The sequence below is a fragment of the Clavelina lepadiformis genome, chromosome 1 (assembly GCF_947623445.1).
Source record: "Clavelina lepadiformis chromosome 1, kaClaLepa1.1, whole genome shotgun sequence".
NCBI lineage: Eukaryota > Metazoa > Chordata > Ascidiacea > Aplousobranchia > Clavelinidae > Clavelina > Clavelina lepadiformis.
This window is the reverse complement of record NC_135240.1, coordinates 5,915,750-5,931,651: the sequence shown is the minus strand read 5'-3', so window position 1 is coordinate 5,931,651 and position 15,902 is coordinate 5,915,750. Positions and strand designations below refer to the sequence as shown.

General features: G+C 37.7%; 4 protein-coding genes across 4 annotated transcripts; 1 reads left to right on the top strand and 3 right to left on the bottom strand.

Moving 5' to 3' along the window:
• The first annotated feature begins 551 nt into the window (after window positions 1–551).
• LOC143466451 (CST complex subunit STN1-like) lies at window positions 552–2,009 on the top strand. Its single transcript, XM_076964969.1, has one exon. It carries the CDS (start codon window positions 812–814, stop codon window positions 1,940–1,942), a length of 1,131 nt encoding a protein of 376 aa, XP_076821084.1. The 5' UTR covers window positions 552–811; the 3' UTR covers window positions 1,943–2,009.
• On the bottom strand, window positions 1,955–8,265 carry LOC143466214 (focadhesin-like). The gene is made up of 3 exons (XM_076964881.1): window positions 8,134–8,265; window positions 2,804–7,911; window positions 1,955–2,656 (listed from the first exon to the last, which is right to left on the bottom strand). Exons 2-3 carry the CDS (start codon window positions 7,890–7,892, stop codon window positions 2,358–2,360), a joined length of 5,388 nt encoding a protein of 1,795 aa, XP_076820996.1. The 5' UTR covers window positions 7,893–7,911; window positions 8,134–8,265; the 3' UTR covers window positions 1,955–2,357.
• A 209-nt stretch (window positions 8,266–8,474) lies between these two features.
• On the bottom strand, window positions 8,475–11,902 carry LOC143466294 (late secretory pathway protein AVL9 homolog). Its single transcript, XM_076964960.1, has one exon. It carries the CDS (start codon window positions 11,574–11,576, stop codon window positions 9,369–9,371), a length of 2,208 nt encoding a protein of 735 aa, XP_076821075.1. The 5' UTR covers window positions 11,577–11,902; the 3' UTR covers window positions 8,475–9,368.
• Window positions 11,903–13,864: 1,962 nt separating this feature from the next.
• LOC143462675 (EGF-like repeat and discoidin I-like domain-containing protein 3) lies at window positions 13,865–15,664 on the bottom strand. Its single transcript, XM_076960921.1, has 4 exons — window positions 15,305–15,664; window positions 14,566–14,721; window positions 14,317–14,486; window positions 13,865–14,201 (listed from the first exon to the last, which is right to left on the bottom strand). Exons 1-4 carry the CDS (start codon window positions 15,390–15,392, stop codon window positions 14,064–14,066), a joined length of 552 nt encoding a protein of 183 aa, XP_076817036.1. The 5' UTR covers window positions 15,393–15,664; the 3' UTR covers window positions 13,865–14,063.
• Between the last annotated feature and the right edge of the window lie 238 nt (window positions 15,665–15,902).

Sequence of the window (15,902 nt, the reverse complement as noted above, 5' to 3'; positions counted from 1 at the left end):
CACTGACTTATAATTAGAAAAGATTTTTTACAGTGTAGGCCTATGTGCTTGCATCAGGATTATCCCGTACACTTAATCATACCACTGTAAATGTAATAGCCCAGTAAAAAAGAAATAGCCTAATGGAAGCTTGTGTTTTCGATTTCGAGTAGGCTAAATGGATATTTATTACTGCATTACTGGCAGCAAACTAGGCCGATCACACCAACCGGTATAGCCTCGCCATAATGTTATAGGGCAGGCTATGCCTGGCATGTTCGTTAAACTGATCTATCTATATGTGCTTACATACATCAAGCCGTCAGCCGATATCCCTTTAATTTTAACCTTACATCATGAAATGTTTCGTTGGCATTTGAGTGTTATTTAGTTTATAGAGCAATACAAAGAAAATTACGCATTTAGAAAACGATTTAATAGTTTCGGATAGTTTATTATATTGAAAAATTTGTTTGTAACATTTTTCTGTCAACCGTTGTGAAATTGCTCTAATCCTAAAACGGGAATGCACCTTGTTTGGGAATTTACTTTTTGAATGATGCATTCTGACTTTATAATAATGACATGGTATTAATGTAATAGTCAAACAGTGTAACGTAGCGTAGAAAAGCATTGATATATTGTTATTTAAGCGGCTAGCCTGAAATATAGGCTAACTTAAGCGTTCAAACTGTGGTTGTGAACTGATGGGCCTAAGTTAACATCAAGTCTAATTCAATCAATGCTGATCTGCTGCCTGAGTATCGACTTGTAATTGCAAACCATTGTTTGCTGATTTTGTTGAGCTAGTGTTAAGGAATTACGGGATTCCATGGAAGCCGATTCAAAGTTTTCTGCACTACGTGATGCACCGGATTTCTTGTGCACAGATCCAGGCAAGTTGTTGATTTGTGACATCCTTAAACTGAAGCCGTTCCCATTTAGCAAAAATTTGTTTTTGTACAACTCGCATCTAGTGAAAAACATTGAAGTATTGGGAGTTGTAACCTCAATTAAGCATAAAGAAGACACTGTCTTATGCGCTGTGGATGATGGAACTGGAAGCATGCAATGTTATTGCGATATTCCCCGTAGCAGCCTTGCTCAAAGACCTGGACAGTCATGCAGTGAGAAAGCAGGCAATATCGATATTTTCAACTCAGCCCCTGAAGACTTACTTAAGCCGTTTGAAGGCGGCCTTCAAAGAAGCATCGTGTTGGGTGATTTTGTTGTTGTGCATGGTTTTGTTAAAAGAGGACTTTGGAATGATTCTATTTATTTGTCAAATGGCACATGGGCTGTGAAGGATTCTAGAGGCTTGGATGATGTCTGGGAAAAACGACTACAACATCAAATGAAATTGTACAAAGAGGTTTATGACAAACCGTTAAAGTTAGATGAACACCAGCGTACGCTAGCAAAAACGTTTGCTGTTGATCTTGCGTCAAGGGAGTTAAAGAAAGATTTGGAAGTCAAGTTAAAAGATTTGATTCAGACTTCGTTAATTGCACCGCACGAATTTTTTGGTTATGAATTGATGGAAGTGCAAGAAATCCAGGCTTCTATTGACTTCTGCTTTAAAGAGAAATCATCCGAAGGTAAAGAAAGAGATTGGTATCAAGTCAACAAAGCAGAGAAGAAGAGTTTAATTTATCAAGCCCTTGCCTCGCTATTGCATAGGTATGTAGCCAGTGGACATCTAATACGGAAGAAATGCCTAGAACATGAAGCTGTTGTGAAGATGGATCAATTAGACTCTCGATATTATATAACAATTCGTTGCAAACAATTTCTTAATGCAGTTAGAGATGCGATCGCTTATGTGCGCAGACGAAAACTCTCTGTTGATCCACACTTTGTGATGCAAGCTTTTGACGAGCCAAGTTTTAATTTTATTAAGAAAAGTAAATATGGCATGACAGTTTTAACAGTGGCAATGGAACATCTATCTATTTGTTCTTAAGCAGATATATAATACGCTGGTTTCATTTTTTAATTTTTGTAATAATAAACTTGTAACTTTTACTGTACATACAGCTACTAAATTAGCAAGAAAGCTACTGTCATATCCCTTAGCCCACACTAAAGCAAGCAAACATCAATTCCTCAGACCTAGAGACCCGGTATTTAAAAAAAGTTATTTAATGAACTTCTTGCACTGGTAATTCTGAAATGAGCACCAACTTGATCAATGCACAATTCTAAATGCGAGAGGACAATAACAGTTTGACAGGTGTTAGAATGACAGCAAATTCATGCTTTGGAAAGTTAGGAATATTACTTCTTTGGATAGAAGTTCTATCCATAGCTTATGTTAAGAGAACAATACAAATTTAAACTCAAGCACTAACAAAGTGGAACAATAACTACACGTCAATCTATAACAGCAAGGCAGCAACAGCATTGGTCCACAATGATGACTTTAAGAATAATTTATTTTGACGTAATTGAAGTAAAGCATGTGGTATACATTGCGTGATGTCCTCATTACTTATGTCACGTCGATTTTGTTGCATAAAAACAAGCCATTCTATCACGAATTGAGTAAAATGGTCATCACAGCCGGTTTTGTGCACAAATTTGTTAAGAGCATGTGGAAGCAAAGCCAAAGAATGATTCCATAAGAAGTCCTTGCAAAACATCATGGATTCAATCTGGTTCTCCAGCTTTCCGTCTTCTAAAAAAAGTTACAAAAATAAATTCAAACCAACTGGACTTGAATGTCCATTCACTCTGCAGGCAGTTAAAAATTTTCTCCTATGTTAATGAATTTAATTTCCATTGTCATTAGCTAAAGTATGATCACAGAAATTTATTCCCTCACCTTGCAAATTAATTGTATTTCCACTCCAGGCTAGCACAGCCACTGAAAATACTCTTGTGAGAAAAGCATCAGGTGTCACTAAAACCGAATTTTTGATATCTCCCATAAGTTCTTGAAGCCATTGTATTCTCTTGGCCAGACTGAAGTGATCCGCTTTGCAATGCGAAACGTCCACGAAGCATTGGTACAAGATCAGCAAATTGGCAGACCACATGTCTTTATTTGTTGTAGATGAAACTAAATTAATGCAATCATTACACCACTTCATGGGTCCTTGGCCTTTCCTTAACAACCAACATTTAATAAATAATAGTCTGCTTGCCAAAGCTGTATGTTCCTTCGTAATTAACTTTTCCCACTCTTTCCATTCGTTAGCACACTCAGCAATAATAGTCCACTGCTCCAAAGCTAATTTCTCTTCAATTGAGAATGGGTAGTGAAGTATAATCTTTCTTGTGATGTCGAACAAATGACCAGGCACGTCTTCAGGGATGTCATTCATTTTAAGAGCTGAAAGTATTCCCATTAAAATGGAAGTACTAAAACTAGAAGGCCCGGAAAGCAAAACAGTAACGGCATGATTTAGCAATGGAATTGTGCTGTTGCTTGAAAGATTTCCGATCAGGACATTGAAAGACCTAAAAATTGACTCTTTCGTGACAGAATGCAAGCTTTGAAACAATGGGATTTGGATCCATTTTGTTAGAAGAGAAGACGCAGTAGAATTTTCCCTACATTGAGAGAGAAGTAATCGAAAGCAAGAGTTTTGCAATTTCTCTCCTAAGTTGCTGTCATCAAACATTGGAGAAAATGCACTAGACCAATTTACAGGTGGTAGTGCAGCACTGGCCTTACAGGCTGCTTCAGACAGTGGCAGTACAACTGCATACAGTTTATCCTGATAGGAGCTGTCATGTTTTTTCTTAGAGTACTCAAGAATCAAATTAAACATGGGCTTAAGAATACTCGTGTCTGCCAAGTAAGTGAACGATGATGGTATACTTGAAGATCGAGTTGGGCTCATTTGCAAAGAAAGGTACAAATGTCCGAGAAGTTGTATGGAGTTACTGGACATGCCCACATCTTTGCCGCTGCGTATGAAAGCTTGCAAAATTTGAACTACCTTCGACACTTTGTTGTTAATCTTAATCATGTTTTCCGGCATGCACAATGTAAAAATAAAATCAGAACCAACCAAAGCCGCAAGACCATTGATGCTGGTTAACTTCTGACGAGTTGGTAATCGATCGTTTGACGTTTGTGTGAGCCACTTGGCATAGAAATCATTAAACAGTTTTAAACTTTCACTCTCTTCCTCCAGACTTAGAGCGCAACACAATGTGGAAACACACTGAGCCAGAACAACATTGTTTTTGTTGTCAAAAATGTTTCTTATATTTTTGAGTATGACAACACTTGAGTTTGCTTCACGAGCTTTGACGTTGCGACAGGATACATGAACCCAGCCAATTGTGGCACAAACGGTTTGCACATAAATGATAGGTTTATCATCTAAACTTTCAAGGAGATTCTCCAGCCGACCTAGAATACTTAGAGCCTTCTCTTTTAAAGTCACATTTCCGTAGACTAACACAGCAGGAAGAAGTATTCCGACAGCGACTACAGCCCCAAGATCATCTTCTTCCTCTTCATCTGTGTCCTCATCCTGATCATTGCTCAATTTGTTGGCGGTGAATATGTTTTCAGTTAAGGAGACGATACAATCGTCGAGTTTTTGAGCTATGGACATATCACAAGTCTCATAAAACTTCTCAACATACAACTGTGATATGACACCACCCAATGATATGCTGCAATGGAGCTTAATGGTTGAATTTGTCGCTGCAGTCGACTGAGAATGTTTGTTTGATATGGATTTACCAAGAATATCCAAAACAGCACCTATGCCATCAGAGTTTGTGGAAATTAAAACAGATGTTACCAATTTCAAGGAATGCATTGCGCAAATTTTCCCAAGATCAGACGTAGTTAAACGTCCAGTTTTGGAGACTGCACGATACTGACACCAGCTAAAAATTCTTCCAGAGGGTTTGTAATTAGAGTCTACAACACTTATCACTGTATCGACTGCCATTCGAGTCCAATGATTGACACCTAAGTATCCCGAACTGTCAGAGGGAAGATCTGCACTTTCTTCTTTGTTCATTTTTTGGGACTTGGTTGCACACAACAACGCAGCAAGTGCTAAAATGGCATTTCCCTGCATGCTTGGAGTGCCTTTGGAAGTTGTTTTAAGTTGTTCAGTAATTTTGTCTCTGCACCATAGCTCGGTTGTGGCGTGTTTAATCTCTATGTCCTCTTTGTCACAGTTTTTCTGCTGCAATTGCATTTCTAGTTCTGCTTGTCTACCTTTCACCATTGTCCTAAAGCATTTCTGCATGAAGGCCTTCCAAGCATGAGTTAACCATAGCACATTTTGCCAAGTCTTTGGATCGACGGTCACTTCTGACAACAAAGCCTGTAAAAGCTGAAAAACATTTCTGCCGGCGGAAACTAAACTTTTCGGTGCAGAATTGCTATCATTTTGAGAGTCATAGGTCATTAGCAGACCAGTGGCAAAACTTGACTTGAGGTTTGGCAATTTATTCCTTTCATACATCTTCAACATGAACTTGGGCACTTCACTGATAGCGTTGGAACAAGTAGTTTTCTTTAAAGACTGCATTGCTCTGTGTTTTACATCTCGAGGAAAGTTTGCAAGTTCTTGGCTGAGAAGTGAACGCAAGAAATATTGGGTCTGAGGCGAAGAATTTTGTACGAGAAGCATGAAGCAGTGACCCGGTATTGGTTGAGCAAAAAACTTTGCTCTTACTACTTCTGGATTTTCGTCTTTTTCAGGCTGGGGTTCTTCTGGTCGTAATTTAAGTGGTAAATGTTTTATGAAAAAGTTATCAACTTTAAAGTGTGCTAAACTCACCAAAGCGTAGTTGGTCACTTCCGCATTATGATGCTCCACATATTTCCATATCAATTCAACAATATCTTGCTTGAATTGTAAGCAGCTTGAAATTTCTTCATTGAGGGAAGCTGCCAAAGCAAGGAACTTCAGAGTTGATTTTGTAACAACAGCAGAGCTGTAAGCCAGTATCGTGTCTTTTAAGGTCCCCCAAGTTGTTCTTATGTCCACAACTTCAGACTCAATCAGATAAATCAATGCTTCGACCAGAAGTGAGGCCTGACCAGGGTGGATTCTTTTGCTAATCAGTGTAGATATAAATTTCACCAAATCACTTGTATTTTTGTATGGCTCGGTATGACACATTTCTTTCACAGCAAAAGCACTCATGGTCACCAGTTCATTGCTTAAAGACACATTGAACGGTGCTTTCAGTTGAAGCATCATTTTCTGAAGATATGGAAAGCAGCGTTCCTGTCGCTGCCACAGTTGAAGCATCATTTTCATTGCCAAGGGTTGCATTGGTGGGACTGCACACATTGCTTGGACAGTGCCTAGAATTGGAGCAATACAGTCAGGATTCGACGCCAATTCTGGCAAAAGCAGCAACAGTTGTTTTTGTTTCTGAACGTCCTGTTCATTTTTGGCACAGTATAATATAGTTGGCAATATGTTTAGTGAAATGTCTGGATACTGACATGCTATATATCCTAAGACGTTCATGCATTCTTTGTATGATTTTTCAGACACCATTTGTCCATGCGTAATGCTTTGCATGACCATTGCACAGGTTAGTAATGAAGATATCAAAGGTATTGCACTTTGTGAATTTACTTTCATTATCACGTACAGCCTAGCCATAACGTTGTCGCTGTTGGTGCCTCTAAACGCAGACAGTGTCTGCACAATATTTGTAAACCAAACATTGCTGTGTTTATTGTGTAAGTTATAGAAAACCTCAGAGCACAAATCGCCAAGTTCCTCAGTGACTTTTAGACTGTTGATGACATTGTCAATTTTTCGCATGGCAGCGTAGAGCGATGATTTCAACGAAGAAAATCCCACACAATCCTTGGCCAAAAGCAAAGGCATCAGTGAAACTTTCAAGGAATAAAGACTCAGCACTGCATGCCTAGAAACAGGACCTGACCAAAAAGGTGACTCTGTAAGTACCATGGTGCTTCGTATGAGCGACTGCAAGCAGTGGGGTTGAGCTTGACACACCAGGTGAGCTAAACAGACATTCACAACACAAGGACAGCTTGAATGAAAGATTAAGTCTTGCAATGAAACGTGTAGTAAATGACACAAAGATGTAATCACAGGTTGGGTTAAGGAATCATGGCAAGTTGTCAGGATACTTGCACATTGTTGATGAATGCATTGCGCATTCTCTCTTGGAACACTTTGATGAACTTTTGCAATGTATTGGGTATACATTAGTAAATTCAGTCCCTTCATAGTGGTATGTGGAAAAATGGTTTTGAAAAACTGGTATCCAGTGACAATATGTTCACAACTATTCTCAACCATTTCAGTTTTATTTGAACTTTCAATGACAGTAAATAAAGAATTTATTCTGTGGAACGATTGATCATCTTGAGATGGATTACAGAAGATATAAAGGAACAAGGGTTTCATGATCTCAAATACATTGCTCTCTTTCAAACCAACATCCGATAAACAACACTGCAGGAACATATTCTGAACTTCGGACAAAATTTGAGGCCAAGTTTGAGATGCCGACTCAATCATAGAAATCAAAGGGTGTGGATGTAATCGCAGTTTGTATGGTGATATGTAATGCAATTGCTTGCATTCGTCGCATGGGTTGGCTCCAACTTGAAACTGAAAGACCAGAATTTGAAATGCAAGTCTGACCAGCCATTGTGTGGATTTTGCTGATGGCGTCAGATTAGAGAGTGTGTTTAAAACATCACTTACTTTCAACAGACCATCGACATGCTGAACAAGAGCTATTATTGCATCACAAGAACATGCACCTATTATTGCATCGCCGGGGTTACACAGATTACTCCACAATTGCTGAAGTGCTTCAATTTTATGCTGGGGCTCCCCTGATAGCAGTTTCTTTTGGACATCTTCATAATTTTTCTGCACAGTTTGAGCAAGTATGACTGGATACTTTAAAAAGTGCTTCATGTCGGCCATTTCTTGCTTAGTGCTTACCCTAAAAAACATGACATACTCTGTGATTTACTTATTGTATGGTAGCGCAAGTAAAATAGAGATGATTAATGTTCTATAAATCATATTAGTGGAGTATAATTATAAGTAACAGCATTTAACAATAATTCAATCCAAGCTTTCTTAGTTCTATGATACCTTGAAATATTCAAACAACACCGTAGTTAAAGAGTTTGCTTTCAAAATGAACAAAGATATATTTTACCTTTTAAACAAAGCAACTAACTTAGTAGTTTATTTTCTTCAAAGCCTGTTTCACAACATTGTAGTTGTTCCTTACGTTTACAGCATTACTTAGATGTGTGGAACTTGTCAGAAATAATCCCCTTATGGAATAGAGTAAATGTGAAAGTCAGTAACAACCAATAAAATTACACAAACAGACATTTTAAATAAATGCACGAAGCTGAAGACAACAATTTATTCAGTCTACATTCACATATATACTGACTGCATTTCCCACATGGAAATGTTTTATTACATCAGCTTATTTCAGGCAAGCTTAAAAAATAAATAGAAACAAACATACAAATTTCCTAATTTAAGAAGGGTATAATATAATTTATTTCAAAATCTCACAAACTCAACTATCAAATCAAATTCGATTACGCATACAGTATATCTTATTTTCCACAATATCTGTGTAAGAATGATCGATGTTACGAACAATATATTTCACAAAAAAGCCATCACAAGAGTTTTATCAATAGGTATCAAGATATTTAGAATGATTCTAAATGTACCTAGTACGAAAGAAAGACAACACAATAAACATTTACTACATTTACACGTGGGCATGAAATCTAGGAAAACAGTGGCAATATATTGCACCGAAATGTTTCACAACAGCTATAAATTTTACAACAGATCTACGCTAGGCTATATCATTACACAATAACATCGGTACACACAGAATGCATTTAACCGTATACAAGCAGTAAACAAAATCAAACAAAAAGCCGGTATTATTCATCTAAACTTTGTCAAAAACAGCTTGTCTCATCTGAGTTACATGTAATTGGTCGCCACACAAAAGCATCACACACAAAAAACTTAGCAAATTGATAAGAACATGAGTATAACTTTCTCATAGCAGTCTAGCATAATGCAAGGATACAAACCAGTTGTAGGCACTTACACCGAAGTGGTATGACAAACATTTTTCTCCAAAAGGTGACATTAAAGTATATCCTGAGCCTGTTGCTGAAAATATATCACATTGTACACCCAATGCTTCTTGCTCTGTGCACTAACTTGTTTTGTTGTAAAAGATTGTCATTAAAATTTACATGAAACCTTGTAATAAAAAAGCTATTGTTGGGCAATTGGATAAAATATTTCAATAGATTTGAAAGTCTTAGCACAGTCACAGTGAAAAACTGCTAAACATCTAAACAAACATAATTAAAATATTCTTTATACAATAATATTTGTATTGAGTTATGGTGGCTCCTTTTTCGTTCTGTTGGACCACCACGAGGTCACTGTGGACCTGGCAGAAACCAAAACATTGCCCACCATCTTTCCCGTGGAAGCAACCGCCTGATTGGCTGAGCTCACGGCATCTTCGATTTTGCGGCCGCGGTCGCTGCTTTGCAGATTATGATGAAGCCGAAGTCGCATGTCACTGACGGAATACTGGGCTTGAAACGGATGAGATGTCTTGGCATCTTTCATGCCAGGGTGTTCGTGTGTCAGCCAGACCTGATAATTTTGTGTCTGCTTCCACGCTGCAAGGAAAGCGTCATTGAAGTCATGGAGGTCCTTTGGATTGGCATTTACTTCCGTAGATATGGCAAGCATGGCTATAAGGTATTCTGTGAAACGTGCCTGTATCCATTCATCTCCACCTTCCCAGCCAGTAGCATCAAGGAACACGTCTTCAACGCCTCTGTCCGAGACGTTGCTCACCAAGTAGTCAGCGAATCTCAAATCTGCGGCAGACAGGTGAAGCAATCGTTTCAGATTGTTGTCACGAACTTCCAGAATAGCATCATCAATTTCCACCACAACATCAGCCAAATGAGTGTGGGTCTTAAACAAAATATTTGTGGCACCTACAACGTAACCCCTCTCTAGATTTTCGGTGAGTTCGCCGTGTTGTTGCAAAGCAATGTAGGGGAAACAAAGATAGCCACGAGTAAAAATAGACAGAGGAAACCCATATTCATTGGTGCTTAATGTACATTCGTAGTTATCCAACTTCATGAGTTTTATAATCGAACTTTCGTCTTTGTTCGCCGTGCTAGTAGCCTTTTTGGCAGCAGAACTATCTTTGTGAGATTTAGCTGGTGAATCAGTTTTTATTTCTAACCGAGAATTACCAAAACTTGCGGCTAATCTGTCATCGTCGTCATCTTCGATGTCATGAATTAGGTTCCATGAAGATATGTCAATGCTTTCCTGGTTTGTAAGTGATGCAGTGATTGATGAAGAAATGGATTCTAACCTTGACGTAACTGTAGCAGCCATATTCATCGCTGTTTCTGAAGTAACGTTCCAAAAACTGGAGTCAGTAACAGTTGTTTTCCTTTCTGTAGTTACAGAGAGTGAATTTAAAACAACACCATTACCTTCGGTGCAACTAAGGGCATTGTCTAAGGCACTTTCTGAAGTTTGTCCATGTTCCAGGGAGATACTTTCTAAAGATCCATTTGTGGCATTAGTATTTTCAACAACTGTATTAGTTTTCTCTGCAAGATTCATTGAGATTTTTTGGTCTGTTTTCCTTACAATATTCTCACTTTGAGGCATAGTTAGCAAAGAATCGGTGGTTTCTGCTTGCTGTAATGTGGGATCATCTTTTTCTTCAAAGGAATTACTATGAACGTCTTCCTTGTTATCACTTTCTATCAATGAGCCGGTGCTTTGAATGTCTTCAGAAACTCTGTCATTGGTTGAGCATAGTGATATGGAATCCTTTACATTTCTAACATGCTCGGCAAAAGTGGTGGTGCACTGCGACAAGCCTTTATCTATCATTTCAGGAAAGAGTGACAGAAGGGCCATCATACTGCCGACAAGTTTTTGCACCGGTGAGACGTGAAAAAGAACCGTACGTTCCAGCAGCAGCAACTTAAACAACATCACTATTTTGTGTTGAAACTTCAAAACTAGCGCTCGAGACGACAGCCCCAAATACTTTTGTGATTCTTCAATTTTTTTAAGTGAAAGATTGACATGATCAAATAGTTCCTTCAAGATTTCATTTTTTGCAAAATCTTTTTCCTCAAAATAGGCTTGTGTAATCATCTGCAGTTTTGCGTGAAGTATTCCGTAGATGGGCAATTGACTTAAAACAACAACACTTTTCTGCACTGTTTCCCTTGTAACGTCCGCATCCTTGCGTTTTAACAAATGTGTAGAGATTTGACGGTAGCATGAAACACCATAAACTGTAGTTTTTCGTTTATAATGTGCTCTGGGAGGCAAATGAAAATATATGGCATCTTCCATATAATTATGTGCCCCATCTGGCAGTGCCAAAAAAGGCAAGTATTTCCACTCTTCAGGAACAAGGTGGCTGTCTGCACTTTCTCCATCAACGAGTGGTGGGTGAGAAAATTCCACCTGGCACCCTTTTTTGTGATGAAATCCAACCACAACAATGTGAAGAACAGCTTGTTCGATATCATCAAAATCTTCCATCTGTTAAGTGTTTATGTATTACTAGGCCTATGAAATGCAAGCAGTGTAGGCCATTCCTAAAATAATAGATTCTAAACTTTGGTCGAACAAAAAAATATGGCCAATTAGCTTAAAGTTAAACATTCAACTAGCTCAGTAATTTTCAACCTTTTCCGGGGTGCATTCACATGAGTTACGCCAAAGATCTTCAACGTGACCTACAGTGGAGTGACATAAATTTGATTGACCTGGGCATGACACGGAGGAAATAGTACGTTGGCACAACTACAAATTTACTTTACTTTTTTGGTTTTTCTTGTTTAAACGAAAGTAGCTAGTATACAGTGGTAGTAGTAGCCTAGTTCCTCTATATTTTTAGAGATTGCAGTTAGCCTAGCATGGCTTAGCACTCCATTCATCCTACTCGTTATATATGCCAAATCCACCTTCAATGTAAGCGTCACATGAAATGCACCCTGGAATCTTTTCAATATATACTGCCTCCCCTATCTGAACTTGTGCTCCTCTGCATTCTCTCTACACGTTGCCCTTCCAGGTTGGGATTTGGGAACCACTGAACAATACAGCCTACGCACATAACATAGTCAAAGTACTGAAGTACACTGTAAAAAATCTTTTCTAATTATAAGTCAGTGAGACAATTGAGACTAATAGTTAGTCTTCCAACGAAAAGTATGGCTTATAGTTAGTCTCAACTGTCTCACTGACTTATAATTAGAAAAGATTTTTTACAGTGTAGGATATGTGTAATATTTCCATATGAACCTTTATTAACACCGTCAAATTTAAATTTGCATTTAGGCTAGCTATTGTCTTACGCACCCATTAACATTTCGTTTTGTCATTCATTAATTTCATCAAACAAAAACTGCATTATCAAGCAGCACACTTCCCAAATTCCCTGCTTCATGGAAACAATAACAAATTTAGCAGATTAAGGAGAATGCTTATTTTTATGCAAACTTTAGTAGAAATAGAAAACCATAAATGTAAGTGACCCTTTGCCTTACGAGGGTATCTTCACTTAATTTACCTGTTAAACTATCTGACTCTATGGTTGTGTGCGGTTAGAATACTCTAAGTCTAACCTTTTGTCGACCGAAAGGTTTTAATATTAAAACGGAAATAGTTTACAAGGAAAGGTTTTTATTATACTGTAGAATTTGTAGATTGTAGAATGTATCTATGCTGTACACTTTCTCTGTTATTATCATAGATATTATATAAACACATGATTGGCGTGATTAAATAATGACGTCACGACTCACGATAGGGAGAATCCAAGTCTATATACTCTATGATTTCTATGATCTTTGGTGTGAATGAAACAGGCTGAGCTAGCATTGCAAGCAGGTAACGTAAACGTCAATACGTCATGCCAAAATAATCTCGGCTCATGCAAACCGACTGCAGTTATATTATGAAATCTTCGGGAAATTACTGTTTGCTAATGGCTCCGTTATTTTCGGTATAGATTAGGGCAGAGAAAATTTGGCCGGCTAATAGCCGCTAGCGGCTATAAGGGCTCTTGGCAACTAAAGATTTTGTTAGCCATTACCCGAAAACGTACAGAAGAGAATATGTTGCAAATTTTTTGGTTAACCATTGACTCGAGGAAATTTGCTGCTCTATTATATAATCATTCCATTGCTTAAATAGGCTACTTTGTTTTCCTGATAAACTTTGTGGTCTAGCATGACATAAATTGCTAATACAACCCTTTTGATCGCATTTCTTAATAATAAACAGCAGTTTTGCCTACGATTAACAATGCGAAGTTAACCACCAGCTAATAAGAAATGCCATCCGGATAACGGCTGAAGAAAATCGGCTAGATTCTCAGCCCTAGTGTACATATATAATATATATATTGGATTAGATAGGCCTATATTAGATATACATACGTATAAATAGATGTACAATATAATTGAAAATTAAATTAATATTTCACTTTTGAAATATCTACGATTATATAATGTATATATATACAGCGTGGGTGAAAAAACATCGTTCTTTAGTATAACTCATAATAATAAAGATACAACATTATACCAAACCTGTTTTCTAATACTTTACAAAAGCATTGAAATAAACATGTAATTCTCAAATAAGTTACAGGATATAGTTTGGCACTCTGAAGGTTGACATTTATATTTTTCTACACGAGCTTTCGCAAGCATAAGCTTGTTTGTTCGGGTGTACTGCGAAATACTTAAATGTACTTCGCAGTACACCTGAAACAGTAGTAGGCTATCGAATAGTATAAAATTTATCTTCAGAGTGCCAAACTATATCCTGTTTTTTATTTTACTTTGAAACTTGGTTAAAACGGTTCAGACAACATCAAATAAGTTGATCATTATTAAAATGCCACAGCAAAATCAAATACACAAAGTGACAATGTCAAAATGGTGAACAAATTTATGAAGTTGTAATTGGGAGCAAATATCAATATGGCGGCGTTTTCAGCTCGGTCGTGTTCTGAACTTAGCAAGTCAGATAATCCAAGCGTAAAGCGATGAAATCATGAAAGGTTTGGACGATAAGTCTGAAGTATCTGGCCGTAACTGGGTTCGGGAACATATTTACCACGTGGCTTGACCTGTCTCTGTTGCCTCGAAAAATCTAAATAGTTAAACATAAAGTTTGAGTATATACGCTCAGCTCAATCATATAACATCCTTATACTCAAAAATCAAACTGAATCTCAGACTGAGTTTTCTTCTAAACTTAAACTTACAACATCTTCTTCATCGAAATCTTGTATCATTTTTAGGTGATCGGTGAAATTTCCAAACGCTATTTTGAAGCTGGTCACCCATTTTGATGAATCAGGCCTTCCCTGTGTGACCACACCTGTCATTGTGGTCGGAGTTTTCAGGTCAACTTGAAGCCACTCGCCTGGCGACCCTGCACGAAAATAATACGTCATTTCATTACATTGGATGATCGAAAAATATCCTATTGATTGACATAACGCACGACATACGCCATGCGGATGCAGGAGGTTGCCAGCAATTTCCTCCACCGTCAGTTCTATCCAATCTTTCTTCATGAGCAGCATAATAATCATCGAAAATTGATAAAGCGGTCATATCCTCATCTTCTACTTTACCACTTTTCACACCAACCAAGCATAAATCCTCTGCAAAAATTGTAAATTTTATCAGTCGCTTGTCATATACACTTGAATGCGAAATACATTTGAATTTGAACCTAAGAATCAAGTGCAGCTGTTCCACGATTAACCTTTACAATATACTCCAACAATTTTATGTAGTCTGTTATCGAATCTGTTTAATAACGTAATGAATCACTGTTAGACATTGTATTTACTGTAACTACGGTACTACGACAGTTAATCGAACGACAGTTTATCGAACGATAAATCCTAACCCTAACCCTAACCCAGTCGATTCGATCAGCTGTCGTTCGATTAATTGTCGTTCGATAAAATGTCGTTCGATCAACTGTCGTTCGATAAACTGTCGTTTGATTAACTGTCGCGTCACGGTAACTACAGTATGGTACATAATATACCTCGGAAAAGTCTGTACAAACGATTCAGTCTGACAATTGTTTCAGTTGATGTATCTGACCAAAACATAGAATACCTGCTACATACTTAACCACAATTTTGATAAGTTATGTTTTTATATGAAATAATGACTGTTTGCTTGACTCATATTTACAATTTGACAATATATTTTACATATGAATGGACTCACGTTCAAGTTCGTCCAGACGCTCTCTAAGTTCGATAACTTCGCTCACATTGCATTGGCACTGGCCAGGTGGACCGACGTCTCCTTTCATTCCTTTGCGCCCACGCACCACTCTTGGCACGGCCGGTCTGCTATAGGCCTATGTACATTGTTGGCCTTTCCCTTGCGGGGGTCCTGACGGACCACGTTGAAGAGAAAGACATATCTGTTCATTTTGACTGAGCACATACGTCGCGAGATTAACAGCTAGAACTAAAACGGGCGCTATCAATGACGTCATCTTCATTTACTGCTTATTCTAACAAAGTAGAATAAATTATGAAGCTATACAATTCTTTGAAAATAAAATGCCTAAAACTTTGTTCAAATAAAAATCTATAAATACTGCAGCAAAAAATATCTTCCAATGACCACAATATCACCGCCTGAGTAGATGTTGTAGAGTCGGTTCGAAATTCGGTGGAAAAAAATAAACAAGTGTTCTGACAGTCAAGAGTTTGAGTTTTGATATGAATTTCTTTAAAATTAAACTGAAAAGAGATCAACTTTTCTTTGACGTCATAGAGTAGTTTGCCACTGCCGTAACCTTCTTTATGTATCT